The 27743-nt window shown below is 49.6% G+C and overlaps 1 protein-coding gene across 2 annotated transcripts in view; it reads left to right on the top strand.

Annotated features, from left to right (window-relative positions):
* Positions 1-27378, top strand: part of NISCH (nischarin) — a 65033-nt gene extending 37655 nt beyond the window's left edge. For both annotated transcript variants that reach the window (XM_055558347.1, XM_055558348.1), the window contains exons 16-21: positions 19877-21280; positions 23204-23570; positions 24000-24156; positions 24620-24748; positions 25274-25435; positions 26145-27378. In XM_055558347.1, the coding sequence (XP_055414322.1) occupies positions 19877-21280; positions 23204-23570; positions 24000-24156; positions 24620-24748; positions 25274-25435; positions 26145-26755 (2830 nt within the window). In that variant the 3' untranslated portion in view covers positions 26756-27378. The remainder of the gene's footprint in view (positions 1-19876; positions 21281-23203; positions 23571-23999; positions 24157-24619; positions 24749-25273; positions 25436-26144) is intronic.
* The last annotated feature ends 365 nt before the right edge of the window (positions 27379-27743 follow it).

The raw sequence follows: 27743 nt of genomic DNA, 5'->3' as shown, positions 1-27743 counted from the left end.
TCTCTCCCCCCACCTTGCCTGCCTCCCGCCACCCCCCTCACTCACTTCCTCCCTCTTTCTTTCGCTTTCTCTCCCTGCCTGCCCCCTTCTCTCGGGATCTGTCTCTCTGAATCTCTCTCCCCCTCCTCCTTTCAGCCTTTCTGTCTCTCCCACCCTCTCTGTATGTCTGTCTTCCTCTGTGTCTCTCTTCCGCGCTCTCTCTTGGTCTTTCTCTGTCTCCTGGTCTCTTTCTCTTTCCCTTTATCCCTTTGTCTCTCTCTCCCTTCTTTCCGCCCTGTCTCTTTCCCTCTCCCTCTCTGTTTCTCCCTCCCTCTTCTCTTTGCCTCCTTCCCTCTCTCTCTGCCTCCCCTACTCCCTGGACTTGGTCCCTCTTTCTTGCTCTGTCTCTTTCTGCCTCCCTGTCACTCTGTTTCTCCCCTAGCACACCCCCCCACCGCCCCCAACACACACACTTTTGGTCTCTCTGCCAGTGTCTCTCTCTCTCTGTCTGTCTCTCTCTTGCTCTCTTTTTCCACCCTCCCTCCCTCTCTCTTTGTCACTCTCCCTCCATCCCTCCCTCTCTCCCTCCCTAATCTTTCTTCAGCTCTACCTTACCCTGTCTTTCTCTCCCCACACCCGCCCCCGCTTTTATTTCTGTCTCTCTCTCCTTCCGTCCCTCTTTCTCTTACTGCTTTTTCCCCATTCTCTCAGTCTCTCTCTCCCTCCCTCCCTGTCTCATTCCCTCTCCCTCCCTGTCTCTTGGTCTCTCTCTCTTTCTGCCTCCCTTTTTCTTTCTCTCCCTCTCCCCAGCCCCCAACACCCCCAACACCCTTTTTCTTTTTCTCTCTCGCTATCTCTGTTACTCTTTCTCCCTCCCTCCCACCTACTCTCTTGGTCCCTCTCTGTCTCCCGCTATATGTCTTCTCTCCTTTGCCCCATCCCTTCCTCCCTATCTCCCTCCCTCTTTCAGTCTTTCTCTGTCTCTCTCCCTCTTTCTTTCTCTGTCTCTTTCTCCCTCCCTCCATCTGTCTTTCTCCATGTCTCTGTCTTCCTCCTTGCCTCTCTTCGTCTCTCTCTTCCTGTATCTCTCTCCCTTCTTTCCTATCTCTGTCTTTCCCGTTCTCTCCTTCCCTCCTCCTCTCTCCTCCTCTCTCTTTTCTTCCTCCCTCTCTCCCCAACCCCTCTCTTTCTCTGTCTCTCTCCCTGTCACTGTGTCTCCCTGCCTCCCACCTACTCCCTTGGTCTCTCCCTGTCTAGTTCCCTCTCTTTCTCAGTCTCCCTCCCTCCCTGTCTCTTGAACTCTCTCTGCATCCCCCTCTCTCTTCCTCCCTCCCTCTTTCTTTCTCTCCCTCTCCTCCCACTCCCCATTCCCCCTTTGTCTGTCTGTCCATCTCTCTCCCTCCGGCTTAGTCTCTTTCCCTGTCTCTGTTTCTCTGTCTTGCTCTTTTCCCACTCTCCTTTTCTCTCGGTCTCTCTTTCTCTGTGTATCTCTCTCTCTTCCTGTCTCTTTCTCTTTCATCTGTCTCTCTCTGCCTTCAAACCTCCTTCCTTCTCTGCCTCTCTCTCTCTCTCTCTATTTCTCCCTCCCTCCTACTCTCTCTCTCATGCTCTCTCTTTCTCCTTCCTTCCCCTTCTCTCTTTCTCTCTCCCTCCCTCCGTTTCTTCCTCCCTCCTTCTCAAACTCTCTCTCCCTCTCTCCCATCTCCTCTTTCCTTCTTCCCTCTCTTTTCCCCCCTCTCCTTTCCTCCCCCATGTCGCCTCCCTCTCTCTCTCCCCCCCTCTCCCTCTTTCTCTGCCCGCTCCGCTCTTTTCTTTTCTGTCTCTTGTCTCTCTCTGTCTCCCCTACCTTCTCTCTTGATTTGCCTCTGACTTCGTGTCTTTCTTTGATTTAGAAAGAATAGCCTGAATGTCCTGCAGTGGTTTTCCCTACTTTCCGCAATTTGAGCCTCAATTTTGCAATAAGAAGCCGATGGTCTGAGACACAGTCCAGGGCTTGTTTTTGCTGACTGGATAGAGCTTCTCCATCTTCAGCTGCAAGAATATAATCTACTTAATTTCTGTATTGATCATCTGTTGATGTCCATGTGTAGAGTCTTCTCTTGTGTTGGTGGAGGAGGATGTTTGCTACGACCAGTGCATCCTCTTGGCAAAACTGTTAGCCTTTGCCCTGCTGTATTTTGTACTTCAAAGCCAAACTTGCCTGTTAACTCCAGCTATCTCTTGACTTCCTATTTTAATAGCATTCCAGTCCCCTGTGCTGAATAGCACATTTTTTTTTTTTTGGTGTTAGTTCTAAAAGGTCTTATAGGTCTTCATAGAACTGTTCAGCTTCAGCTTCTTCAGCATTACTGGTTGGATCATAGGCTTGGATTACTGTGATATTGAATGGTTTGCCTTGGAAACAAAGAAAGATCATTCTGCTGTTTTGGAGATTGCTCTCCAGTACTGCATTTTGAATTCTTATTGACTATGAGGGCTACTCCATTTCTTCAAGGGATTCTTGCCCATGTAGTAGTTCCAATGGTCATCTGAATTAAATTCGCCCACTCCAGTTCACTTTAGTTCACTGATTCCTAACATGTCAATGAGAATCTGCCGGGAATCTGACTTTGAAGGTCAGCGGGATTTGGTTACAGAACTTCCACAGGACTGGGAAAACAGAGATGCTTGGAGGGCACAAACAAAACTTCGTGCGCCCCAGGACCCAGGAGAAAGGAGCAGTGACCCCACAACAGACTGAACCAGACTTGCCTGTGACTGTCCGGGAGTCTCTGGCAGAGGTGTGGGTCGACAGTGGCCTGCCTCTCGGGGTCAGCAGCTGTTCTGGGAGGTGTGCTGGTATAAGTCCTTTTGGAGGTCTCCATTACCCTACAGGGAGAGAGTACAGCTTCACCTATCAACAGGAAATTGGATTAAAGATTTACTGAACATGGCCTTGGCCCAAGACCCAGTTTTCCCCCTTTCCATCAGGAAGCTTGCACAAGCCTCTGCCCATCAGAGGGCAGACAGAATGAAAACCACAATCACAGAAAACTAACCAAAGTGATCACATGGATCACAGCTTTGTGTAACTTAATGAAACCATGAGCCATGCTATGTGGGGCCACCCAAGACAGACAGGTCTTGGTAGAGAGTTATTACAAAATGTGATCCACTGGAAAAGGGAATGACAAACCGCTTCAGTATTCTTGTCTTGAGAACTCCATGAACAGTTTGCAAAGGCAAAAAGATAGGACACTGAAAGAGAAACTGCTCCCCGACCCCCCAGGTCAGTAGATGTCCAATATGCTACTGGAGAGGAGTGGAGAAATAGCTCCAGAAGGATTGAAGAGGCTGAGCCAAAACAGAAATGACATCCAGTTGTGGATGTGTCTGGTGGCAAAAGTAGTCCGATGCTGTAAAGAACAATGTTGCATAGGAACCTGGAATGTTAAGTCCATCACTCAAAGTAAATTTGCTTGAAAGTGGTCAAACAGGAGATGGCAAGCATGAACATCGACATTTTAGGAATCAGTGAAATAAAATGGACAGGAATGGACAAATTTAATTCAGATGGGAGAGGCTGGTGGTGGGAAAAACTGGGTCTTTCTCTGGTGGGCAGGGCCTTGCTCAGTAAAGCTTTAACCCAATTACCTGGTGTTGGGTGAGGTTGTGCTCCCTCCCTGATAGTTTTTTGGCCTGAGGTGACCCAGCCCTTGAGTCTGCAGTCAGGTTAATGGGACCTCCAAGAGGGTTTCTGCCAGGGGGGACCTTTCCAGACTGCTGCTGCCAGTGCCTCCACCCCTGTGGGGAGCCCCTGCCAACCCGCGCTGCCACAGGAGACCCAGCTCTAGCAGGTGGTTTGGTTCAGTCTCCCGGGGGGTCACTGCTGCTTACCTCTGAGGCTTGGTGCAGAGGAAGGCTTGCTCCTTTCCTCTGAGGTTTTGTTTGGGCCCTCCCAAGACTGGAGTCTCTGTTTGCCCTAGTCCTGTGGAAGTCTTGCAGTCAAATCCTGCTGGCCTTCAAGGCCAGATTCCCAGGGATTCCCAGTCCCTCTGTCAGATCTCCGGCTGGGAAGCCTGATGTGGGGTTCAGAACCTTCACAACAGAGGGAGAACTTCTTTGGTATTACTGTTCTCCATTCTGTGGGTCACCAACCCGGTGGGTATGGGATTTGATTTTACCGTGATTGTGCCCCGCCTGCCATCTTGCTGCAGCTTCTTTGTCTTTGGAGGTGATGTGTCTTTTTTTTGGTGGTCCCAGCATCCTTCTGTTAATGGTTACTCAATAGCTAGTTGTGATTTTGGTGCTTTTGCAGGAGGAAATGAGTGCACGTCCTTCTATTCTGCCATCTTGAACCGGAAGCCCACTGTTCCATTCTTGAAGAGCTCTGTTTTGTTTTTTTTTTAAAGTGATGTGGGTGGGGTGGTCTCCAAAGCCTTGACTGTTTACTCTGAATTTTACGGAAGAGGTTCCCCAACTGCATTTTATATATCCTTTTTCACAAGGGCATTAGAGGCCAAGAGGCACCTGAATTTATTACTATTTTTTAAATTTTTCCTGGAATATAGTTGATTTATGATGTGTTACTTTCAGGTATATAGCAGAGTAAATCAGTTATACATACATCCACTCTTTTTTAGATTCTTTTCCCATATAGGTCACTACAGAGTACTAAGTAGGGTTCCCTGTGCTATGCATTAGTAGGTTCTTGTTATGTGTTTTAGATACAGTAGTGTATATATTTCAATCTCAGACTCCTGATTTATCCCTCTTCCCCATTTCTCCCTGGTAACTGTAAATTTTTCTACATTTATGACTCTTACATAAATAAGTTCATTTGTACCATTACTTTTTAGATTCTACATGTAAGCAATACATGATATTTGTCATTATCTGACTTCATTCAGTATGATAATTTCTAGGTCCATCCATGTTGTGGCAAATGGCATTACTTCATTCCTTTTTTATGGCTAAGTATTATTCCATTATATATATGTTCATTTCGGTTCAGTCGCTCAGTTATGTCTGACTCCTTGCGATCCCATGGACTGCAGCACGCCAGGCTTCCCCGTACATCACCAACTCCCCGAGTCTGCTCAAACTCATGTCCATTGAGTCGGTGATTCCATCCAACCATCTCATCCTCTGTCATCCCCTTCTCCTACCTTCAATCTTTTCCAGCATCAGAGTCTTTTCCAATGAGTCAGTTCTTCACATCAGGTGGCCAAAATATTGGAGTTTCAGCTTCAGCATCAGTCCTTCCAATGAATATTCAGAACTGATCTCCTTTAGGATGGACTGGTTTGATCTCCTTGCAGTGCAAGGGACTCTCAAGAGTCTTCTCCAACACCACAGTTCAAAAGTATCAATTCTTCGGTACTCAGCTTTGTTTATAGTCCAACTCTCACATCCATACATGACCACTGGGAAAACCATAGCCTTGACTAGACGGACCTTTGTTGGCAAAGTAATGTCTCTACCCCATCTTTATCCACTCACCTGTCAATTGATGGTTTAGTTTGCTTCCCTGTCTTGGCTATTTTAAATAGTGCTGCAGTGAACATTGGGGTGATTGTATCTTTTTTTTTTCCTTTGCTTGTATCTTTTTGAATTAAGTTCTTCTCTGGATATATGCCCAGGAATGGGGTTGTTGGATCATATAGCAGTTCTGTATTTAGTTTTTCAAGGAGCCTCAAATACCAGTTTCCCATAATGGTCGTAACAATTTGCCTTCCTACCAGGGATATAGAGAGGGTTCCCTTTTCGCCACACCCTCACAAGCACTTATTGTTCAGTTCAGCTCAGTCGTGTCCGACTCTTTGCAACCCCATGAACCGCAGCACGCCAGGCCTCCTTGTCCATCACCAACTCCCAGGGTTCACCCAAACCCATGTCCATTGAGTCGGTGATGCCATCTAGCCATCTCATCCTCTGTCGTCCCCTTCTCCTCCTGCCCCCAGTCCCTCCCAGCATCAGGGTCTTATTGTTAGTTTTTTTTTTTTTTTTTAAAGAGATATAGTTTTAAAGTATTTTGTTTGTTTGTTTGGTGGCCCAGGTCTTAGTTGTGGACTGCAGGGTGTTTGGTCTTTGTTGCAGCATGTGGGCTCTTCAGGCACAGCACAGGGGAGTTTTCAGGTGCAGCATGCAAACTCTTGTGGCATGTGTGATCTAGATCCCTGACCAGGCATCAAACCCAGGCTCCCAGCATTGGGATTGTGAAGTCTTAGCCTCTGGATCACTAGGGAAGTCCCATCTCGTAGTTTTGATGTGCATTTCTCTAATAATTAGTGATGCTGAGCACCTTTTCATGTGCCTCTTGGCCATCTGTATGTCTTCTTTGGAGAGATGTCAATTTAGGTCTTTGCCTATACTTCGATTTGGTTTTTTGTTTGATATTGAGCTTATGAGCTATTTCTATATTTTGGAGATATACATAGTGAAGTAAATCAGAAAGAGAGAAAGATCGTTTGTTAATCCATACATGTGGAATCTATAAAAATGGTACAGATGAACTGACTTGTAGGGCAGGAATAGAGACAGAGAGTGGACATGTGGACACGGGTGGGGGTGGCACGAGGGCGTGAGAAGTAGATTGGGAGGTTAGGAGCCACGCATGTGCCCTGCCATATGCAGAGCACTAACAAGAACCTGCTCTGTAGCCCTGGAAACTCAGCTTGGTGCCCTGTGATGACCTAGATGACTCGGGTGGGGATGAGGGTGTGAGGGAGGTCAAAGAGGAGGAGGAGGATATTTGTATACATATAACTGATTAATTCATTGTATAGCAGAAACTAACACAATATTAGAAAGCAATTATACTCAAATAAAATTTTTTTCTGATCTTTCATTCATTTTGTATCCTGCAGATTTTCCAGATTCGATGATGAGCTCTCATACTGTTCTGATAGTGTCTTTGGATTTTTTGTGTATCTGCAAACAGTGACAATTTTATGTTCTTGTTCCGGTTTGGTTATTTCCTTTTCTTTTCCGATTGCTGTGACTAGAATCTCCAGAACTGTGTTGAATAAAAGTGGCGAGAGTAAATATCAGGAGGTCTTGGAGGAAATGTTTTGAGTTTTTCACCTTTGAGAATGTTTTATGTAGCCTTATTATGGTGAGGTAGATTCCCTCTATGCCCACTTTCTGGAGAGTTTTTGTTGTGTTTTTTTTTTTTATCGTAAATGGGTGTTGGATTTTGTCAAAAACTTTTTCTGTGTCTATTAAGATGATCATATGGTTTTAATTCTTCAGTTTGTTAATGTGGTATATCACATTGATTGACTGGTGTATATTGAAAAATCTTTGCATCCCTGGGATAAATCCCACTTGATCATGGTGTATGAACCTTTTAATGTGTTATTGGACTTGGTTTGCTAGTGTCTTATTGGGATGTTTTGTGTCTGTGTTGAGTGATATTGGCCGGTAATTTTCCTTTCCTGTTTTTAACAATTATTTCTTTGGCTGCGTGACGTCTTGGTTGCAGCACGCAGGGTCTTTGTGGCCTCATGCGGGGTCTTCCATGGTGGCTCGTGGACTCTCTAGTGGTGTCCAGGCTCCAGAACACGTGGGCTCAGCAGTTTCAATATGTGTGCTTTGGTTGCTCTGCAGTATTTGGAATCTTAGTTCCCCAACCAAGGATCAAACCTGTGTCACTTGCATTGCAAGGTGGATTTGTAACCTCTGGACCACCAGGGAAGTCCTTGTAATTTTCATTTTTGTGGTATCTTTGGTTTTGGTATCCGGGTGATTGTGGCCTCATAGAATGAGCTTGGAAGTATTTCTTCTTTGGCAATTTTTTGGAAGGATTTCAGAAGGATAGGTGTCAAGTGTTGTCTAAATGCTTGATAGAATTCATCTGTGAGGCCATCTGGTCCTGGACTTTTGTTGGAAGTTTTTGAATCACAGTTTCAGAACTTGTGATTGGTCTGTTCATGTTTTCTGTTTCTTCCTGGCTCAGTCTTGGAAGGTTGTACTTTTCTAAGAATTTGTCCATTTCTTCTAGACTGTCTGTTTTATTGGCATATAGTTGCTTGTAGTAGTCTCTTATCTTTTGTACGTCCGTGGCGTCAGTTGTAACTTACCCTTTTTCATTCCTAGTTTTTTTTAATAATTAATTTTTGGTTGTGCTATTTCTTCATTGCTGCATACTCTCCAGTTACGGTGAGCCGGGACTGCTCTCTGTTGCAGTGCATGGGCTTCCATTGAGTGGCTCTCGCATAGCTCAGGGCCTGGGTACATGGGTTTCAGAGGCTGCAGCCCGGGGACTCGATAGTTGTGGCTTGTAGGCCCTGGAGTGTGTGCTGGCTTCAGCATTTGCTGCTCTTGGGCTCAGTAGTCGTGGTGCATGGGCTGGGTTGCTCCATGGCATGTGGAATCTTCCTGGACGAGGGATCAAACCAGTGTCCCCTTGCATTGGCAGGTGACTTTTCATGCACTGTACCACCAGGAAAGTCCCTGTTTCGACTTTTCTTGATTTGAGCCCTCTTCCTTTTCTCCCTTTGAGTCTAAAGGTTTATCAGTTTTGTTCATCTTTTTATAGGACCAGTTTTTATTTTCATTGGCCTTTTCTATTGTTTTCTTCATCTTTATATCATTTATTTCTGCTCTGGTCATTATGATTTCTTTCCTTCTGCTAACATTGGGGCTTACTTGCTTTTTCTCTGGTTCATTTGGGGGTGTGTGTGACTGCACTGGGTGTTTGCTCTGTGCAGGCTTTCTCTAGTTGCAGTGAGTGGGGTTCCTGTGTAGTTGGGGTGCATGGGTTTCTCACTGAGGTAGCTTCTCATGTTGCAGAGCATGGGCCTTGGAGTACAGGCTCAAAAGCTGTGGCACATAGGCTTAGTAGTTCTGTGGCATGTGGGATCTTCCCAGACCAGGGATTGAACCCATGTCCCCTGCATTTGGCAGGTGGATTCTTAACCACTGGACCACAAGGGAAGTCCCACGGTTAGGTTGTTTATTTGAGATTTTCTCTTGTGTCCTGAGGTAAGATTGTGTTGCTTCAGCTTCTCTCTTAGACCTGCTTTTGCTGCATCCCATAGGTTTTGGATTGTCATGTTTTCATTGTCATTTGTCTCTAGGTATTTTTAAATTTCCTTTTTGATATCTTCGGTGATCCCTTGGTTGTTGAGTAACGTATCACTCAGCCTCCATATATTTGTGGGTTTTTGCAGTTTTTTTCTTGTATCTGATTTCTGATCTTATAGCATTGTGGTCAGCAGTGATACCTGATATGTTTTCAGTGTTCTTAAATTTACTGAGGCTTGATTTAGGGACAAAGATAAGCTCTGTCCTGGGGATGTTCCATGTGCATTTGAAAAGAAAGTGTATTTTGCTGCTTTCTAATGGAATGCTCTATAAACATCAGTAAGTCCATCTGGTCTGTTGTATCTTTAACGCTTATGTTTCCTTATTGATTTTCTGTCCCGACGTCCATTGGTATAAGTGGATATTAAAGTTCCATGCTATTATTTTTTCTTTTTTTTCCTTAATATATAATTATATTTTATTGAAGTATAGTTGACTTAACAATGTTTCAGGTGCAAAGCAAGGTGATTTAGTTATACATACACAAATAGATTATTTTTGAGATTATTTTCCATTATAGGTTATTACGAGATATTGACTGTAGTTCCCTGTGATGCACGGTAAACCTTTGTTGCTTTTGCTTGTTTTAAATTAACAGTCTAATTAAATTAACGGGGAACTCCAAGAGGGTTTATGGCAAGGGCGCCTTGCTGGGCTTCTGCTGCCAGTGCCCTGCCCTTGTGCTGAGCGTCTGCCCAGCTGTGCCTCCATGGCCGTCCCTCCACACTAGCAGGTGGTTTGGTTCAGTCTTCCTGTGGGGTCACTGCCCCTTTCCTCTGCATCTTCTTTCAGGAAAGGATTTGTTTGTGCCTCCAGGACTGGAGTCTGTGTTTTCCTCAGTCCTGTGGAAGTGTTGTAATCAATTCTCACTGAACTTCAAGGCCAGATTCCCTGGGGAGTATGATTTCTTTGTCGGATCCCGGGGCTGGGAAGCCTGGTGTGGGGTTCAGAACCTTCGAAACAGTGGGAGAACTTCTTTGGTGGTGGTCTGCAGGCTTTGGGTCACCCGCCTGGCGGGAAAGGATTTGATTTTATCATGATTGTGCCCTGCTGCCCTCTCTCTGCATCTCCCTCCTTGTTTTTGGATGTGGGTGTCTTTTTTTGGTAGTTTCCAGCATCCTCCTGTCAGTGGTTGCTCAACATCTAGTTGTGATTTTTTTTGTGCTCTCACAGGAGGGGCTATCTTGAACTGGAAACTGATTTTTCCATTCTTAAACAGCTGCTTTAAAAAAAAAATGATGTGAGTGGGTTAGTCTCCAAACCCTCAACTGTTTACTCTGATTTTTACAGAAGAGGTTTCCCAACTGCATTTTATATATCCTTTTTCACAAGGGCATTAGAGGCCAAGAGGTACAGGAGTTTATTATTATTTTTTAAAATTTTAATTGGAATATGGTTGATTTATAATGTGTTACTTTCAGGTATACAGCAAAGTAAGTCAATTATGCTTATAGCTACACTTTTTAGATTCTTTTCCCATATAGGTCATTACGGAGTGCTGAGTAGAGTTCCCTGTGCTATACAGTGGTATGTCCTTGTTAGTTACCTATTTTATATATAGTAGTGTGGTTATGTCAATCCCAAACTCCTAGTTTATCCCTCTTCCCCATTTCCCCCTGGTAACTGTAAGTTTGTTTTCTGCATCTATCACTCTTTTATAAATAAGTTCATTTGTACCATTATTTTTTAGATTCCGCATACAGTGATATGTGATGCTAGTCCTTCTCTGACTTGATTCAGTATGACAGTCTCCAGATCCATCCTGCTGCTGCAAGTGCATGCTTTCATGCCTTCTTTATGGCTGAATAGTGTCCCGTTAGTCACCTGCCAGTGGTGTTTAGGTTTGTTTAGTCTTTGTTTAGGTTTGTTACATGCCTTGGCTATTGTAAACAGTGCTGTAGTGAACATTGGGGTACATGTTACCTTTCTGAATTAAGTCTTTCTCTGGATATATGTCCAGAAGTGGGCTTGTTAGATCAAGTAGTAGGTCTGTATTTAGTTTGTTAAGGAACCTCTATACCATTCTCCATAATGGTTGTAACAATTTATATTCCTACTAACAATGTAGGAGGGTTCCCTTTTCTCCATACCCTCAAAGCATTTATTGTTTAGAGACTTTTTTTTAAGAGATATAGTTTTAAAATATTTTCTTCGTTTGTTTATTTGGTTGCCCAGGTCTTAGTTGTGGACTGCAGGATGTTTGATCTTTGTTGCAGCATGTGGGCCCTTCAGGTGCAGCACAGGGGAGTTTTTAGTTGCGGCATGCAAGCTCTTACTTGTGGGATGTGGGATCTAGATTCCCGACCAGGGATCAAACCCAGGACCCCCAGCTTTGGGAGTGTGAAGTCTTAGCCACTGGATCATCAGGGACATCCCAGAAGACATTTTTTTAGTTATTGTCCCCTGAGGAGAGTTACTTTACAATGTTGTGTTGGTTTCTGCCGCGCAACAGCATGAATCAGCCGGAAGTATACATACAGCCCCTCCCTCTTAAACCTCCCTGCCCCCCGACCTTGTCCCAGCCCTCTGGGTTGTCACAGAGCATGGGTTGAGCCGTATGTGTTACGCAGCAGCTTCCCACTGTTCTACACATGGTAATACGGATGTTTCAGTGCTCCTCTTTCAACTCATCCCATCCTCTCCTCCCCCTGCTGTGTCCGCAGCTCTGTTCTCTGCGTCTGCGTCTCTATTCCTGCCTGCAGATAGGTTTATCAGCACTATTTTTTTAGATCCCATCTATATAGGTCAATGTTCAATGTTTATTTTTCTCTTTCTGACTTAATGTCGCTCTGTAACAGGCTCTAGTTTCATCCACATCACTGCTGCTGCTGCTAAGTCTCTTCAGCCATGTCCGACTCTGTGCGACCCCAGAGACAGCAGCCCACCAGGCTCCCCCGTCCCTGGGATTCCCCAGGCAAGAACACTGGAGTGGGTTGCCATTTCCTTCTCCAATGCATGAAAGTGAAAAGTGAAAGTCAAGTCGCTCAGTCGTGTCTGACTCTTCGTGACCCTATGGACCACAGCCTACCAGGCTCCTCCATCCATGGGATTTTCCAGGCAAGAGTACTGGAGTGGGGTGCCATCACCTTCTCTGCATCCTCGTCACTAGAACTCAAAAAAAAAAAATTGATGGCTGAGTAATACTCCATTGTGGAGCTTCCCTGCTGGCTTAGTGGTAAAGAATCTGCCTGCCAATGCAGGAGACTCAGGTTCAATTCCTGGGTAGGGAAGATCCCCTGGAGAAAGATCTTTGGGAAAGAAGGCAATCCACTCCAGTGTTCTTGCCTGGGAAATCACATGGACAGAGGAGTCTGATGAACTACAGTTCATGGGGTTGCAAAAGAATCAAATACAACTTAGTGATTAAAACAACAACAATATTCCATTGTGTATGTGTACCACAAATTCTTGATCCGTTCATCTGTCAGTGGGCATCTAGGTTGCTTCCATGTCCTGGCTATTATAAACAGTGTTGCAGTGAACCTTGGGGTACATGTGTCTTTTTGGACTATGGGTTTCTCAGGGTGTATGCCCAGTAATGGTATTGTTGGGTCATATGGTAGTTTTAGTCATAGCTTTTCAAGGAATCTCCATACTGTTTTCCATAGTAGCTGTATCAGTTTACATTCCCACCAACAGTGCAAGAGGGTTCCCTTTGTTTCACACCCTCTGTAGCATTTGTTGTTCATGGATTTTTTTGATGATGGCCATTCTGACCTGTGTGAGGTGATATCTCATTGTAGCTTTTTTCTTTACTTTATGTATTTGACTGCCTCTGGCCTGAGCTGTGGCCCGTGAGATCTTGCTTGTGGCGTGGGAGCTCCAGAGCATGCAGGCTTCAATGGTTGTGACCTACAGGCTCTGGAGTGCGTGGGCTCAGTAGTTTTGGCACATGGGTGTAGTTCCTCCATGACACGTGGGACCAGGGATTGAACCCACATTGCCTGCACTGCAAGTCAGATTCGTAACCACTGGGCCGCCAGAAATTCCCACCTGATTGTAGTTTTTGATTTGCATTTCTCTCTCAGTTAGTGATGTTGAGCATCTTTCCATGTGCCTCTTGGCCATCTGTATGTCTTCGTTGGAGAGAGGTCAGTTTAGGTCTTTATCCATAGTTTGTGTGTGTGTTTTGTTTTGAGCTACATGAGCTGTTGTGTGTTTTGGAGATGTACAGAGTGAAGTAAGTCAGAAATAAGTATTGTATGTTAATGTATATATGTGGAATCTAGGAAAATGGTACAGATGAGCGTATGTGTCAGGCAGGACTAGAGACACAGATGTAGAAAACAGGTGTGGATGTAGGGGGTGGCAGGAAGGGGAGTGTGGAATGAACTGAGAGATTAGGATTCACATATTTACACTTCCGCATTTAAAAGAGAGCTGGTGTGGACCTGCTGTATAGCCCAGGGAGCTCAGCTTGGTCCTCTGTGATGACCTAGGTGGGTGGGCTCGGGGGTGGGAGGGAGCTCCATGAGGAGGAGGATATATGTATACATATAACTGATTCATTCATTCTACAGCAGCAACTAACACAACATTATGAAGCAGTTACACTCCAATAAAATGTTTTTCTGATCTTTCGTTGTTACTGTGTGGGAATGCACGAGATTTCTGTGTGTTGATTTTGTATCCTGCAGTTTTACCAGATTTGTTGATGAGCTCTCGTAGTTTTCAGGTTGTGTCTTTAGGATTTTCTGTGTATCTGCAAACACTGACAGTTTTACTTTCTCTTTTCTATTTGGATTTCTTTTATTTCTTTTTCTTCTCTGATGGCTGTGACTACACTCTCCAGATCTGTATTCAGTCAAATTGGCAAGAGTGGCATCAGGAGGTCTTGGAGGAAATGTTTTGAGTTTTTCACCTTTGAGAATGATGTTGATTGTGGGTTTGTTGTATGTGGTCTTTGTTATGTTGAGGTAGATTCCCTCTATGCCCACTTTCTAGAGAGTTTTTTTTTTTTCTTTTTAAACCATAAATGTGTGTGGGATTTTGTGAAAAACTTTTTCTACATCTGTTAAGATGATCATACGGTTTTTTCTTCTTCAGTTTGTTAATGTGGTGTATCACATTGGTTGATTTGTTTATATTGAAAAACCTGTGCATCCCTGGAATAAATCCCACTTGATCATGGTGTGTGAACCTTTTATTGTGTTGTCGGGCTTGGTTTGCTAGTATTTTGTTGAGTTTGTTTTTTTTTTTTTTTTTTGCCTCTCAGTTATTGGCCCTTAATTCTTTCTTTAATATTGATTTATTTGGCTGCGTGACATCTTAGTTGCAGCACGCAGGATCTTTGCTGTACTGTGCAGGGTCTTTCACTGTGGCTCATGGACTGCAGTTGTGTGCGAGCTCTGGAACATCAGGCTCAGTGCTTGCAGTACGTGGGCTTAGTTGCTCCAGCATGTGGGATCATAGTTCCCTTACCAAGGATTGAATCTGTGTCCCCCACATTGCAAGATGGATTCTGGACCCCTGGACCACCAGGGAAGTTCTGTAATTTTCTTTTTTTGTGATATCTTTGGTTTTGGTATCAGGGTGTTGGCGGCCTCATAGAATGAGCTTTGGCGTGTTCCTTCTTCTGCAATTTTTTGGAAGAATATCAGAGGGCTAGGTGTTAACTGTTGTGTAAATGTTTAATAAAATTCTTCTGTGAAGCCGACTGGTCTTGGACTTTTGTTTGTGGAAGTTTTTGAATCAGTCTCAGTTTTAGTACTTGTGATTGGTCTGTTTGTATTTTCTATTTCTTCCTGGTTCAGCCTTGAAAAGTTGTACCTTTCTAAGAATTTGTCCATTTCTTCTGGGTTGTCCATTGTATTGGTGTATGGTTGCCTGTGACAGTCGCTCAGTTGTTCTGCTTCTTGGTGACTCCGTGGACTGCAGCCCGCCAGGCTCCTCTGCCCATGGAATTCTCCAGGCAGGAGTACTGGAGTGGGTAGCTGTTTCTGTCTCCAGGGGATCTTCCCAACCCAGGGATCGAACCCCATTCTCTCGTATTGCAGTCAGATTCTTTACTGTCTGAGCTACCAGGGAAGCCCAAGAATACTGGAGTGGGTAGCCTATCCCTTCTCCAGGGCATTTTGCTGACCCAGGAATTGAACCTGGGTCTCCTGCATTGCAGGTGGATTCTTTACCAGCTGAGCTACCAGGGAAGCCCCCCATAGTTGCTCATATTCTTACAATCCTTTGTGTGTCCGTGGTGTCGGTTGTAACATCCTTTTTTGTTCCTACTTTTTTTTTAATAATTGGTTTTGGGGTTCTGTGTCTTCGTTGCTGCATACATGCGTTCTCTAGGTACGGTGAGCCGGACTTCTCGCTGTGGTCATCGCAGTGGCTTCTCTTGTTGCACAGCCCAGGCTCTCGGTGCGCGGGCTCCAGGCATTGCAGCACGTGGATCAGTGGTTGTGGCTTGTGGGCCCTGGAGCACCTGCTGGCTTTGGTATTTCCTGCTCGTGGGCTCAGTGGTTGTGGTGCATGGGCCTGGTTTCTCCATGGCATGTGGAATCTTCCTGGACAAGGGATCAAACCAGTGTCCCCTTGCACTGGCAGGCAGATTCTTATCCATTGTACCACCACAGAAGTCCCCACTTCTAGTTTTATTAATTTGAGCCCTGTCCTTTTCTTTTCTCCCAATGAATTAAAAAGGTTTATTAATTTTGTTCATCTTTTCATAGGATCAGCTTTTAGTTTCATTGATCTTTATTATTGTTTTATTCATTTCTATTTCGTTTATTTCTGCTCTGATCAATATAGTTTCATTCCTTCTACTAATTTTGGAGTTCTTCTTTCTCTAGTTCTGTAGGGGGTGTGTGTGTTTATGTGTGTGTGTGATTGTGCTGGATGTTTGCTAGGCATGGGCTTGTGTGTGTGTGTATGACTGTTCTGGGTCTTTGCTATGCACAGGCTTTCTCTGGTTCCTTTAGGGTGTGTGTGTGTGTGTGTCTGTGTGTGTGTGACTGTTCTGGGTCTTTGCTGTGCACAGGCTTTCTCTGGTTCCTTTAGGGGGTGTGTGTGTGTGTGTGTGTGAGTGTGACTCTTCTGGGTCTTTGCTGTGCACAGGCTTTCTCTGGTTCCTTTAGGGTGTGTGTGTGTCTATGTGTGTGTGTGTGACTGTTCTGGGTCTTTGCTGTGCACGGGCTTTCTCTGGTTCCTTTAGGGTGTGTGTGTGTGTGCGTGTGTTTGTGAGACTGTTCTGGGTCTTTGCTGTGCACGGGCTTTCTCTGGTTCCTTTAGGGTGTGTGTGTGTGTGTGTGTGTGTGACCTGGGTCTTTGTTGTGCACAGGCTTTCTCTGGTTCCTTTAGGGTGTGTGTATGTGTGTGTGTGTGTGTGGCTGTTCTGGGTCTTTGCTGTGCACAGGCTTTCTCTGGGTGCAGTGGGTGGGTATTACTCTAATGGCAGTGCATGGCTTCTCATCGCTGTGGCTTCTCTTGTTGGGGAGCATGGCTTCTAGAGTTCAGGTTCAGTAGTTGGAGCACACAGGCTTCGTTGCTCTGTGGCATGTGAGATCTTCCTGGACCAGCGATTGAATCCATGTTTCCTGCATTGGTAGGTGGGTTGTTAACCATTGGACCGCCAGGGAAGTCCCACGGTTAGGTTGTTTGAGATTTTTCTTGTGTCCTGGGGTAAGATTGTTTTGCTATCAACTTCCCTCTTAGAACTGCGTTTGCTGCATCCCATAGGTTTTGGATTGTCATGTTTCATTGTCATTTGTCTCTAGGTATGTTTTATTTCCTCTTTGATTTCTTCAGTGATCCATTGTCTATTTCATAACATTGTTTAACCTCCGTATGTTTGTGGGGTTTTGCAGGTTTTTTTTTTCTTGTATTTGATTTATAATCTTACAGCATTGTGGTTGGAAAAGATACTTGATGTGATTTCAGTTTTCTTGAATTTATGGAGGCTTGATTTGTGGCCAAAGATACAATCTGTCCTGCAGAATGTTCTGTGTGTGCTTGAAGAGAAAGTCTATGCTCTTTTCAAATGGAATGCCCTATAAATACTAGTTAAGTCCATCTAGTCTAATGTATCTTTAGGGCTGGTGTTTCTTTATTGATTTCTGTCTGGATGATCTGTCCGTTGAGTTCCCTGCTATTATAGTATTACTGTTGATTTCCCCCTTCTTTGCCCTCTGAGCCACCAGGGAAGCCCTTATGACTGTTAGCATTTATGTTCATATTGAGGTGCTCCTGTGTTGGGTACATACATCTACTTGAAATTGTTGTCTTCTTCTTGAATTGATCCCTTGATCATTATGTAGTGTCCTTCCTTGTCTTTTTAGTATTTATGTATTTACTTGGCCACACCAGCCCTTGGTTGCAGCACATGGAATCTTTGATCTTTGTCGTAGCCTGTGTGATCCTTAGTTGCAGCATATGAACCTTTGTCTGTTGGATCTAGTTCCCTGACCAGGGATCGAGCCCCAGCCCCCTGTGTTGAGAGCTCAGAGTGTTAGCCACTTGACCACCAGGGGAATCCCATTTCCTTATCTCTTGTAACAGTTGTAATTTTAAGGTCTATTTTGTCTGATATGTATACTGCTATTTCAGCTTTCTTTTGATTTCCATTTGCATGGAATATCTTTTTCTATCCCCTCACTTTCAGTCTGTATGTGTACCTAAGTCTAAAGTGGGTCTCTTGTAGACAGCATATATATGGGTCTTGTTTTATATCCATTCAGCCAGTCTGTGCCTTTTGTTTGGAGCATTTAATTTACATTTTACATTTAAGGTAATTACTGATAATACATGTTCCTGTTGCCATTTTCTTAATTGATTAGGATTTGTTTTTGTTGGTCTTCTTGTGTTCTCTTGTGGTTTGATGACTGTCTTTAGTGTTGTGTTTGATTTGCCTTTTTCTTTTTTGTTTGTGTATCTGTTACAGATGTTTGGTTGCAGTTCCCAGGAGGTTTGGATTCTTTTGTGTTTTTAATTTGGCTGCACCCGTTGCGGCTTGTGGCATCCTTGTTGGGGCACATGGGAACTTTCATTGTGGCACTCAGACCCTCTCGTTGTGGCACTCAGTCGCTGTGTGGAATGTGGGATTCTAGTTGCCCGAGGAGGGATCAAACCCGAGTCCCCTGCATTGCAAGGCAGGTTCTTAACCATTGGACCACCAGGGAAGTCCCTCTTGAGATTTTGCTATAGCAGTCTTTACGCAAGGTGGTTTTAAGTTGCTGGTCTCTTGATTTCAAGTGAAATTCTGATTTCCTGTATTTGTACTCCCCTTGTGGTTGCTGATTTTGATATGATATTTGTGTGGGGGTGGTTTCCTACTATTACTTTATGTTTGCCTTTATTGTTGAGTTTTCCCAATTGTGCTTTTCTTGTTTCTAGCTTTGGCCTCCCCTCCCCCACCTCCGATGACGCACGCGCGCGTGTGTGTGTGTGTGTGTGTGTGCGTGCGCGTGTGCGCATGTGCACACACGTGTGCATGCTAAGTTGCTTTGGTCGTGTCCAGTTCTGGACTGCAGCCTGCCAGGCCCCCCTGTTCATGGGATTCTCCAGGCAAGAATCCTGGAGTGGGCTGCCGCGCCCTCCTCCAGGCGATCTTCCCGACCCAGGGGTCGAGCTCTGCGCTGGCAAAAGTGTTCTTTACCGTCTGCCCCGCCCCCCACCCCTGCCCCCAGGAGTTCCTTTAGCATTTGTTCTAAGGCTAGATTGGTGGTGTCTATTCTCTTAACTTTTGCTCCTCTGTAAAACTTCTCTGAATCTGAATGAAAACCTTGCTGGGTAGAGTATTCTTGATTGTAGGTTATCCCTTTCATCACTTTAAATATATTGTGCCATGCTCTTCTGGCTTGCAGTTTCTGCTGAAAAATCATCTGATAACCTTATGGGGATTTCCTTGTGTATTGTTTGTTACTTTTCCCTTTTGATTTTAATATTTTTCTTTGTATTTGATTTTTGTCAATTTGAGTAATATGTGTTTTAGCCTGTTCCTCCTTGGGTTTATCCTGTATGGAACTCTGCACTTCCTGGACTTGAATGAGACTGTTTCCTTTCCCATTTTAGGGAAGCTTTTGGCTATAATCTCTTCACATATTTTCTCAGGCCCTTTCCCTGTCTCTTTTCTGCTGGGACCCTACAATAGGATGTTGGTGTGTTTAGTGATGTCCCAGAGGTCTCTGAGACCATTTCTCATTTCTCTTCATTCTTTTTACTTTATTCTGTCCTGTGGCAGTGATGTCCACTTCTCTGTCTTCCAGCTCACTCACTCATTCTTCTGCCTCAGTTATTCTGCTCTTGATTTTTTTCTTGTGTCTTTTTCGTTTCACTTACTCTCTATTCTTTTAACCTTCTGTCTCTTTGTTAAACATTTCCTGTATCCTCTTGGTCTGTGCCTCCATTCTTTTTTCTGAGATTTTGAATCATTTTTACTGTTACTACTCTGAATTCTTTCTCAGGTAGATTGCCTGTCTCTGGAGGAGCTTGAATTTAAATGTGAAGGTCCTCAGACCCACCTGTCCCACTCCCTACCCCTCTCAAGGTCACTGGGTTCCCCTGAAGGAGACTGTTGTCAAGTTAGTCCACGGCCTTGAGCACTCATTGCCTTTGGGGCTTGTGGCCAGTGTCCACAGGACTGAGACGTCTTCATGACGTGGGCAGGACTGCACTGGATGCCTGTGGTCTGAGGCCCTGGCAATGTGGCTGCCCCAGCCTTCCAGCACTTCAGCTCCCTATCAGGGTGCTTGCTAGGAGCAGGCTTGGCTCGTTAGGAGGCTTTGAGACCCATGCATTGGTTCCTCAAGACCAGGGGGACAGCAGCAGAATCTGGATGTGGGAGGTGGGGGCATCCCAGCCCAGCATGCCACTGACCTGGCCTCTCCCCACACAGCCCCGAGCATGCGGAGCCAGAGGTCCAGGTGGTGCCTGGGTCCGGCCAGATAATCTTCCTGCCCTTCACCTGCATTGGCTACACTGCCACCAACCAGGACTTCATCCAGCGCCTGAGCACGCTCATCCGACAGGCTATTGAGCGGCAGCTCCCTGCTTGGATCGAGGCCGCCAACCAGCGAGAGGAGGGCCAGGGGGAGCAGGGCGAGGATGAGGAGGAGGAGGAGGACGTTGCTGAGAATCGCTACTTCGAAATGGGGCCCCCAGATGCAGAGGAAGAGGAGGAGGGTGGGCCAGGCGAGGAAGAGGAAGAAGAGGAGGAGGAGGAGGAGGAGGAGGCTGAGGAGGAGCGCCTGGCTCTGGAGTGGGCGCTGGGCGCAGACGAGGACTTCCTGCTGGAGCATATCCGCATCCTCAAGGTGCTCTGGTGCTTCCTGATCCACGTGCAGGGCAGCATCCGCCAGTTCGCCGCCTGCCTCGTGCTCACTGACTTCGGCATCGCTGTCTTCGAGATCCCGCACCAGGAGTCGCGGGGCAGCAGCCAGCACATCCTTTCCTCACTGCGCTTCGTGTTCTGCTTCCCACACGGCGACCTCACCGAGTTCGGCTTCCTCATGCCGGAGCTGTGCCTGGTGCTGAAGGTGCGGCACAGCGAGAACACACTCTTCATCATCTCCGACGCCGCCCACCTGCACGAGTTCCACGCCGACCTGCGCGCCTGCTTCGCCCCGCAGCACATGGCCATGCTGTGCAGCCCCGTGCTCTACGGCAGCCACACCAGCCTGCAGGAGTTCCTGCGCCAGCTGCTCACCTTCTACAAGGTGGCAGGCGGCTGCCAGGAGCGCAGCCAGGGCTGCTTTCCCGTCTACCTGGTCTACAGTGACAAGCGCATGGTGCAGACGGCCGCCGGGGACTACTCGGGCAACATCGAGTGGGCCAGCTGCACCCTCTGCTCGGCTGTGCGGCGCTCCTGCTGTGCGCCCTCCGAGGCCGTCAAGTCCGCCGCCATCCCCTACTGGCTGTTGCTCACGCCCCAGCACCTCAACGTCATCAAGGCCGACTTCAACCCCATGCCCAACCGGGGCACCCACAACTGCCGCAACCGCAACAGCTTCAAGCTCAGCCGCGTGCCTCTCTCCACTGTGCTGCTGGACCCCACGCGCAGCTGCACCCAGCCACGGGGCGCCTTCGCGGATGGCCACGTGCTTGAGCTGCTCGTGGGCTACCGCTTCGTCACCGCCATCTTCGTGCTGCCCCATGAGAAGTTCCACTTCCTGCGCATCTACAACCAGCTGCGGGCCTCGCTGCAGGACCTGAAGACCGTGGTCATTGCCAAGACCCCTGCAACGGGGGGCGGGCCTCAGAGCCCCCTTGTGGACGGCCAGCCTGCAGAGAGCAGGGCCAGGTGAGGCTGAGCACGGGCTTCTGGGGGCCAGGGAGCAGGGGGCTGGCTGAGGCCAGGGAGCAGGGGGCTGGCTGAGACCAGTCCGCTCACCACACCCAAGCTGTCACCCCCATCAACACTGCCGTTGGCTCCCTCGGGCTTGGTGCTAGGCTGCTCCTTATCTCCCAGGCTTCAGAAGAAGTCCTTCTTTGTGGAAGGACACTGGGCCTCTTCTCTGCCACTTAGAGCCCTGCGTCGCTGGGCCTCCAGGCTTCTGCTCCCACCTTGCCTGGCCCTCCCCCTGGGCCCAAGCATGGCCTCTAGGCATCAGCCATGTACCCTCGCCCCTGGGCTCCCAGTCCCGTGGTTGGCTTTCTGAGCTGGGCTGGGGGAGCTGCTGCTGGCACCGCCTGCCTCTGACCCCCAGCTTCAAGCCTTACCCTTTGGTGAGCCATACATTCCTTCCTTCTCAGGAGGACCTGGGTTGCTCAGGAGCCCACTCTGTGTAATTTTGTGAGTCCTGAACTTGTTGGCCGAGAGCAGCAGGGTCTGAGTGTGTAAGCTGGGTGGTCTCTCTGTGCAGAGCTCCTGCTCTTCTCGGGGAGACTGAGGTGCAGAGAGAGGAGGAATTCGCAGCCCTGTGCTCGTCTTCCTCATTTTTCCCTCCTTCCCCTGCTCCTGCTGCTGAGCCTGGCTCCCCTCAGAGCTGCCTGGGCTTGGGGTAGAGTGGCCTATAAGGGGAACTGTGGTCACACCCATGATTCATGCCTGCCTTGGGCTCACAAGGGCCCCTGTGCCCTTCAGGGTGCCCCTTTCTCCTGTGACTTCCCCCAGCTTCATGTATGATGGGGCTTCCCCAGCTGGATAAAGAAGCCCTTCATTTGTTCCTGGTGGACAGTGGAGACCCTATCCTCACCCCAGCATTTCAGAGGCCCTGCCTTTTCTCTCCAGCCCAGCCCCTCAACGGATGCTCCCAAAGGACATCCAGCCTCTTCCTGGCTGAATCAGGGGCCCTCATGCCCAGCTCAAGTCCCGTGCCCTCTGTAGAGACCCCTCATTCCTCCAGGTACTAGGGAGCTGCTTGTGCCAGAGGCAGCCTCACGAGGCTGTCTCTCCATTTCCTTGCCCCCGTGATGGGGCTTCAGGTGGTGACAAGCTTCAGCTTGTCTCTGTTTCCCTGCCACCCCCAAACCTGGTGGACCTTGCCCACAGAGGGGACTGCATACAGAAAGCAGGCGCCCTGCTTCATCCCAGCAGACGCCTGTCTGGCCCAGGCCAACAGGAGGAGAGCCTGAGAGGCTTGGGGGAATTTGGCCCTGTGCAAGATCAGGGCCCCAGGGGTCTCTCTCGACAGACAGCTGTTGGATTGAGAGGACGGTATCCAGGACTCCCCACGGGCACGAGCCTGAGCTTGTGGGTGTGTAGGCTGGTTGTGGGGGCTCCCAACATGCACGAGGATTCTTTCCGAGCACTGTTGGACCTGGTGCTTGGAACAGTCAAGGGAAAATCCAGTGTGGCCACATGCATTGGTGGCCAAGGGGGGTGAGATCCTGGGACACCTGAGGAGGCCTCAAAGGCAGACTGAGGAAAGGTTGAGTTTTTGTGTCTCAACTCCATGTGCCCCAGGGTCCCAGCCCTGGGCACCTTGGTCCGCACTCTGGACTCTGGAGTGGCATTGGTGATACTTTTACCACCTTTTCAGAATGATTTTTCAGCCCATGGGCACATCTGTTTGTCTCAGCCTTGGTCCGTCTTTCCATCTCCCTCCCAAGAGAAGGGGCCTGGCACCTTTCCCTTGGGAACCAAGTTGAAATCCCCAGATGACTCCAGAGGTGGTGTGTGGTGCGTGCAGTCCCCACATGCTGAGGTTACACGTGGGCTGGGAGTCTGCATTTGGGGCCCACATGTTAATATGGTGTTTCTCGGGGGAATCGGGATATGTAGCAGTGACCAGAATCTCCAAGAAGCTCCAGCAGAGACTGCAGCCCTGGCCCTGGTGGAGGCCCCTGCTCTCACTCCAGGAGAGGCCTCAGCCCCAAGCCCGGCAAAGACCCCAGCTCCAGTGGAGGCCTCAGTGCCAGCTCTTGTTCCAGTGGAGGTCCCCGCAGAGGCCGAGGCCTCAGCAGAGATCCCAGTGGAGGCTCTGGCCCAAGCAGAGGCCCCTGCACAGTACCCAAGTGAGCCCCTGATCCGGTCCATGTCGGAGGACAATCAGATCCCGTCACACCTGCCTGCCTGCCCGTCTCTCCGGCACATCGCCAGCCTGCGTGGACGGGCCGTGGTCGAGTTCTTCCACAGCAGCATTGCCGAGGTAGGGCTGGCACCTGTGGAGGAAGGGGGCTCAGTTGTCCCGGAGCTGCAGCAGGCTTGCCTTGGGCTCAGCTTCAGGTTTCCAGCCTTCTCTGTGCTGGATTTTCCCCCAGCTTCAGCTCTTCATGGTTTTGAGGACCTGAGTAGGGAGGACCTGGCCAGTTGTCCCCTCCATCACTGCCTCCCGCTGTGGCCATTCCTAGCCTCGGTCCCTGGGTAGACCCCACTGCAGACTGTCTCCCGCTCCTCACCTCCTCTCTTCTGTAGTTACACATTCATTGACGACACGGTAGAGTCCCATGCCACCCCCGGGGCAGCAGGTCACTGGCCGGTGGGGCTGTGGGAGCCCCCTTCCCAGAAGCCTGCAGGAGGAGCCGCACACCCTGGTCACCTGCTGTCCTGCAGCCCCAACTGGCCCCTCTGTGTCCAGGTGGAAAATGAGGAGCTGCGGCACCTCCTGTGGTCATCGGTGGTGTTCTACCAGACGCCGGGGCTGGAGGTGACAGCCTGCGTGCTGCTCTCTACCAAGGCCATGTACTTCGTGCTGCACGACGGCCTCCGCCGCTACTTCTCGGAGCCGCTGCAGGGTGGGCACTGGGGCTCGCGGGGATGGGAGGGCTTCTGTCTCTGGACCCCCGTGCGACCTGAGGAAGCAGCAGTTTGGCTGCACGGGGCTGAGACTGTCTTCTTGGAGGAAGGGAGGTTGATGTCAGCACTATCCTCCTGGATCTGGCACAAGGGATGTGAGGCCAGGCATGCACGCACTTAGCCAGGCCTGTGAGGGCCTGGGCAGCCTCTGCCTCTGGGGGCCTCGGTGGGTTCCTCAGCCAGTGGCTGTCTCAGGACTCCTGGTGTATCCAGCACACCAGGCACGGCTCTGACTGTAGAATACGTTTCCCATGAGGTCGTGTGTGCAGAGGCGGTGGTGGCTTCTCGGTGGGCCGGGCCATCAAGGGGACCCTTTCCTGCTCCAGGCAGCTGTGCTCCCGGGAGCCTTGTGCTTGCCCAGCACGGCCACCACCACATTAGGTCCCTTTCTCCCTGTCACAGATTTCTGGCATCAGAAAAACACCGACTACAACAACAGCCCCTTCCACATCTCTCAGTGCTTTGTTTTGAAACTCAGCGACCTGCAGGTAGTCAACGTTGGGCTGTTCGACCAGTATTTCCGGCTAACGGGTGAGTGGCCACTCTGCTTTGTCCTATTTTTGGTGAAGGTCAGTGTCCCCAGCGGGCTTCCACCTTCATACGTGGGTGCATTATTGCAGGCAGAGTTATCTGTCTGCTCACAGGCCAGTTCACTGGAGCGGGAGGAAGCCACTTCAGGAACTGCTGAGAGAGCAGAACTCACCCCCAGGACTTGGAGCGGGAGGCCAGGGACCGAGGCGGCGAAGAGCTGGGCGGGCGGGCAGAGTGGGCCCTGGGCTCCCGGGCAGGATGTGTCTGACTCATACTTCCTGAAGCGAGAAAGCTAAGCTCTTTCCCTAATGCCTCTGTATCCCCTTCCAGAAAAATGTCACAGCCCTTCCGGCCTGAGAAACGGCCGTCTCCCCAGGCCCCGTGATGCTTCGCCACGTGGCGCTTTCCTGGACCCGGCTCTGTGGTCCTCAGGTCCAGGCTGACCTGCCGGAGACTGGAGGAGACTGCAAGGGCGGGGCCGGGGGAGCGGCGAGCTTCGGTCATGCCTGTCCCCTTCTCTCGCAGGCTCCTGCCCGGCACAGGTGGTTACCTGCTTGACGCGGGATAGCTACCTGACACACTGCTTCCTCCAGCACCTCATGGCTGTGCTCTCCTTGCTGGAACGCACACCCTCGCCTGAGCCTGTGGACAAAGACTTCTATTCTGAGTTTGGAAACAAGACCACAGGTACCCCGCCCAGCTCGAGTCTCCTCGCCGGCCCCGAGGGCGGCAGCAGGCCCCAGGACAGCGTCTCTATGCACAGCAGCCGCTCTGCTTCTAGCTATCTTCCTGCGTAGTCAGTTTCCCATGGCTTTTTTTTTTTTTTTTTGGCTATCGTGGACCTTTGTTGCTGCACGCAGGCTTTCTCTAGTTGTGGTGAGCAGAGGCTACTCTTTGTCCTGGTGTGTGGGCTCTCCATTGCAGTGGCTTCTCTTGTTGCGCAGCATGGGCTCTTGTCACGTGGGCTTCAGTAGTGGCAGTGTGTGTGTGGGCTCAGTAGTTGTGGCTCGTGGGCTCTAGAGCACAAGCTCAGTAGCTGTGGGCCCAGGCTCCACAGCATGTGGAATCAATCTCCCTGAACCAGAGTTCGAACCAGTGTCCCTTGCATTATTGCAAAGCGGTTTCTGAACCACTGGACCACCAAGGAAGCCCTGCAAAAAAAGTCTCTGTCCCAGCAAATCCACAGCCATTTGGCAGGTGCATTTCGTATCTGCCCTGCTCTGCACTGCTGGCCTGAGGGTCTCAGGCTGAGCAGGGGGGCTTGGATCACTCTCTGCTGCTTCTGATGGTCACGTGACTCAGGCTGCCGTCTCTGGGGGGCTTAGGGCTGCTGGTGAGCCTAGCACCACCACAGGCCAGTTCCAGCCTGCAGCCCTGGTGGCGTCTCTCTCTTCAGGGAAGATGGAAAACTATGAGCTGATCCATTCGAGCCGCGTCAAGTTCACCTACCCCAGCGAGGAGGAGGTCGGAGACCTGACGTTCACTGTGGCCCAGAAGATGGCTGTGCCGGAGAAGGCGCCGGCCCTCAGCATCCTGCTGTGCGTGCAGGCCTTCCAGGTGGGCTCGCCGCAGCCGGGGCGCTGCAGGGGCTTGCTGCGCCCCAAGACGCTCCTGCTCACCAGCGCCGAGATCTTCCTCCTGGACGAGGACTTCATCCACTACCCGCTGCCCGAGTTCGCCAAAGAGCCGCCACAGAGGGACCGGTACCGGCTGGACGACGGGCGCCGCGTCCGGGACCTGGACCGCGTGCTCATGGGCTACCAGACATACCCACAGGCCCTCACCCTGGTCTTCGATGATGTGCAGGGCCACGACCTCATGGGCAGCGTCACCCTGGACCACTTCGGGGAGGTGCCAGGTGGCCCGGCCAGGGGTGGCCAGGGCCGTGAGGTCCAGTGGCAGGTGTTTGTCCCCAGCGCTGAGAGCCGAGAGAAGCTCATCTCGCTGCTGGCCCGTCAGTGGGAGGCCCTGTGTGGCCGGGAGCTGCCCGTGGAGCTCACCGGCTAGGCTCGCCCGGGTGGCAGCCGGCCCTTGCTGCCCACCGTGTCTGGCCTGGTGCCCACCCAGGGCCGGGAAGCAGGCCATCTTCACTGTTTTTAAACTGTGCTCTCTTGCGGTACCTTCATTTGACCGTCCTCCAAGAGAATGTGAGCACCTGCGTTCAGTCGGTTCTTTCCAGCCTCGGGAGTGAGGGCGCCGGCCCCCGCAGGGCCTCCGCGTGCTGTCAGCCTCCCGCAGACCTGTCGCCTGCCCCTCGTGCCGTGTGGCCGGGCACACCGGTGTTGTGTCTTCTGTCGTGAGACTGCCGTCAGTCTGTGGTGCCGCGGGTCTGATTTGTTCTGCGCGTCCTTTCCTGAGATGTCAAGTCCAGTCTCGTTGCTGTTGCTGTCATTGTGGACATTTGCTGCTAATTCCAAAGCTGGCGGTGAAATGCACATTGAAAGCTCCCACCCCACGCAGTTTTCCAGAGGCGAGGCCTCTCCTGGTCCAGACTAGTGGGAGAGCCCCTGGCAGGAGGCTCCCAGGCCTTGGGGCCGCGAGGGCTGGGGGCGGGCACCTAGAGCTGCCAGCACCATTGTGACTCCTGTTGCCTGTTTTCTCTATTCCCAGTAAAGCCAAGTTTGACACAGTCTGGGTCTTTTATTTCAAGGGCCACTGGGGTCCCAGCAGGGCATTGGTGCAGGGCATGGTTGGCCTGAGGGAGAGAGGGTGCCTTAGAGACATAAGGAGATAAGCTACTCAGGGAACGGAGCAGGGAAGAGGCTGCAAAGGACCAAAGGGAGCGGCTCTCCTGGGCCGGGTACTGGATGGGTTTCCGAGGAGCCTGGGACAGGGGAGGTAGAAGGGGCTCTTTGGACAGGGCCTTGTTGGGCTGTGGCTAAACCAGGAGCCTCAGGGCAAACCGGAAGCTCCTTAGGAGCCCCTGGCACCCCGGCTGCTGCCCTGTCCCCCCAGGTCTGGAATGTCACCCCCAGCCTGCTGTGAGGGTCAGGCC

The sequence above is a fragment of the Bubalus kerabau genome, chromosome 20 (assembly GCF_029407905.1).
Source record: "Bubalus kerabau isolate K-KA32 ecotype Philippines breed swamp buffalo chromosome 20, PCC_UOA_SB_1v2, whole genome shotgun sequence".
NCBI classification, from domain to species: Eukaryota; Metazoa; Chordata; class Mammalia; order Artiodactyla; family Bovidae; genus Bubalus; species Bubalus kerabau.
The sequence above is the reverse complement of the archived record's forward strand: the minus strand, read 5'-3'. Positions and strand labels throughout refer to the sequence as shown.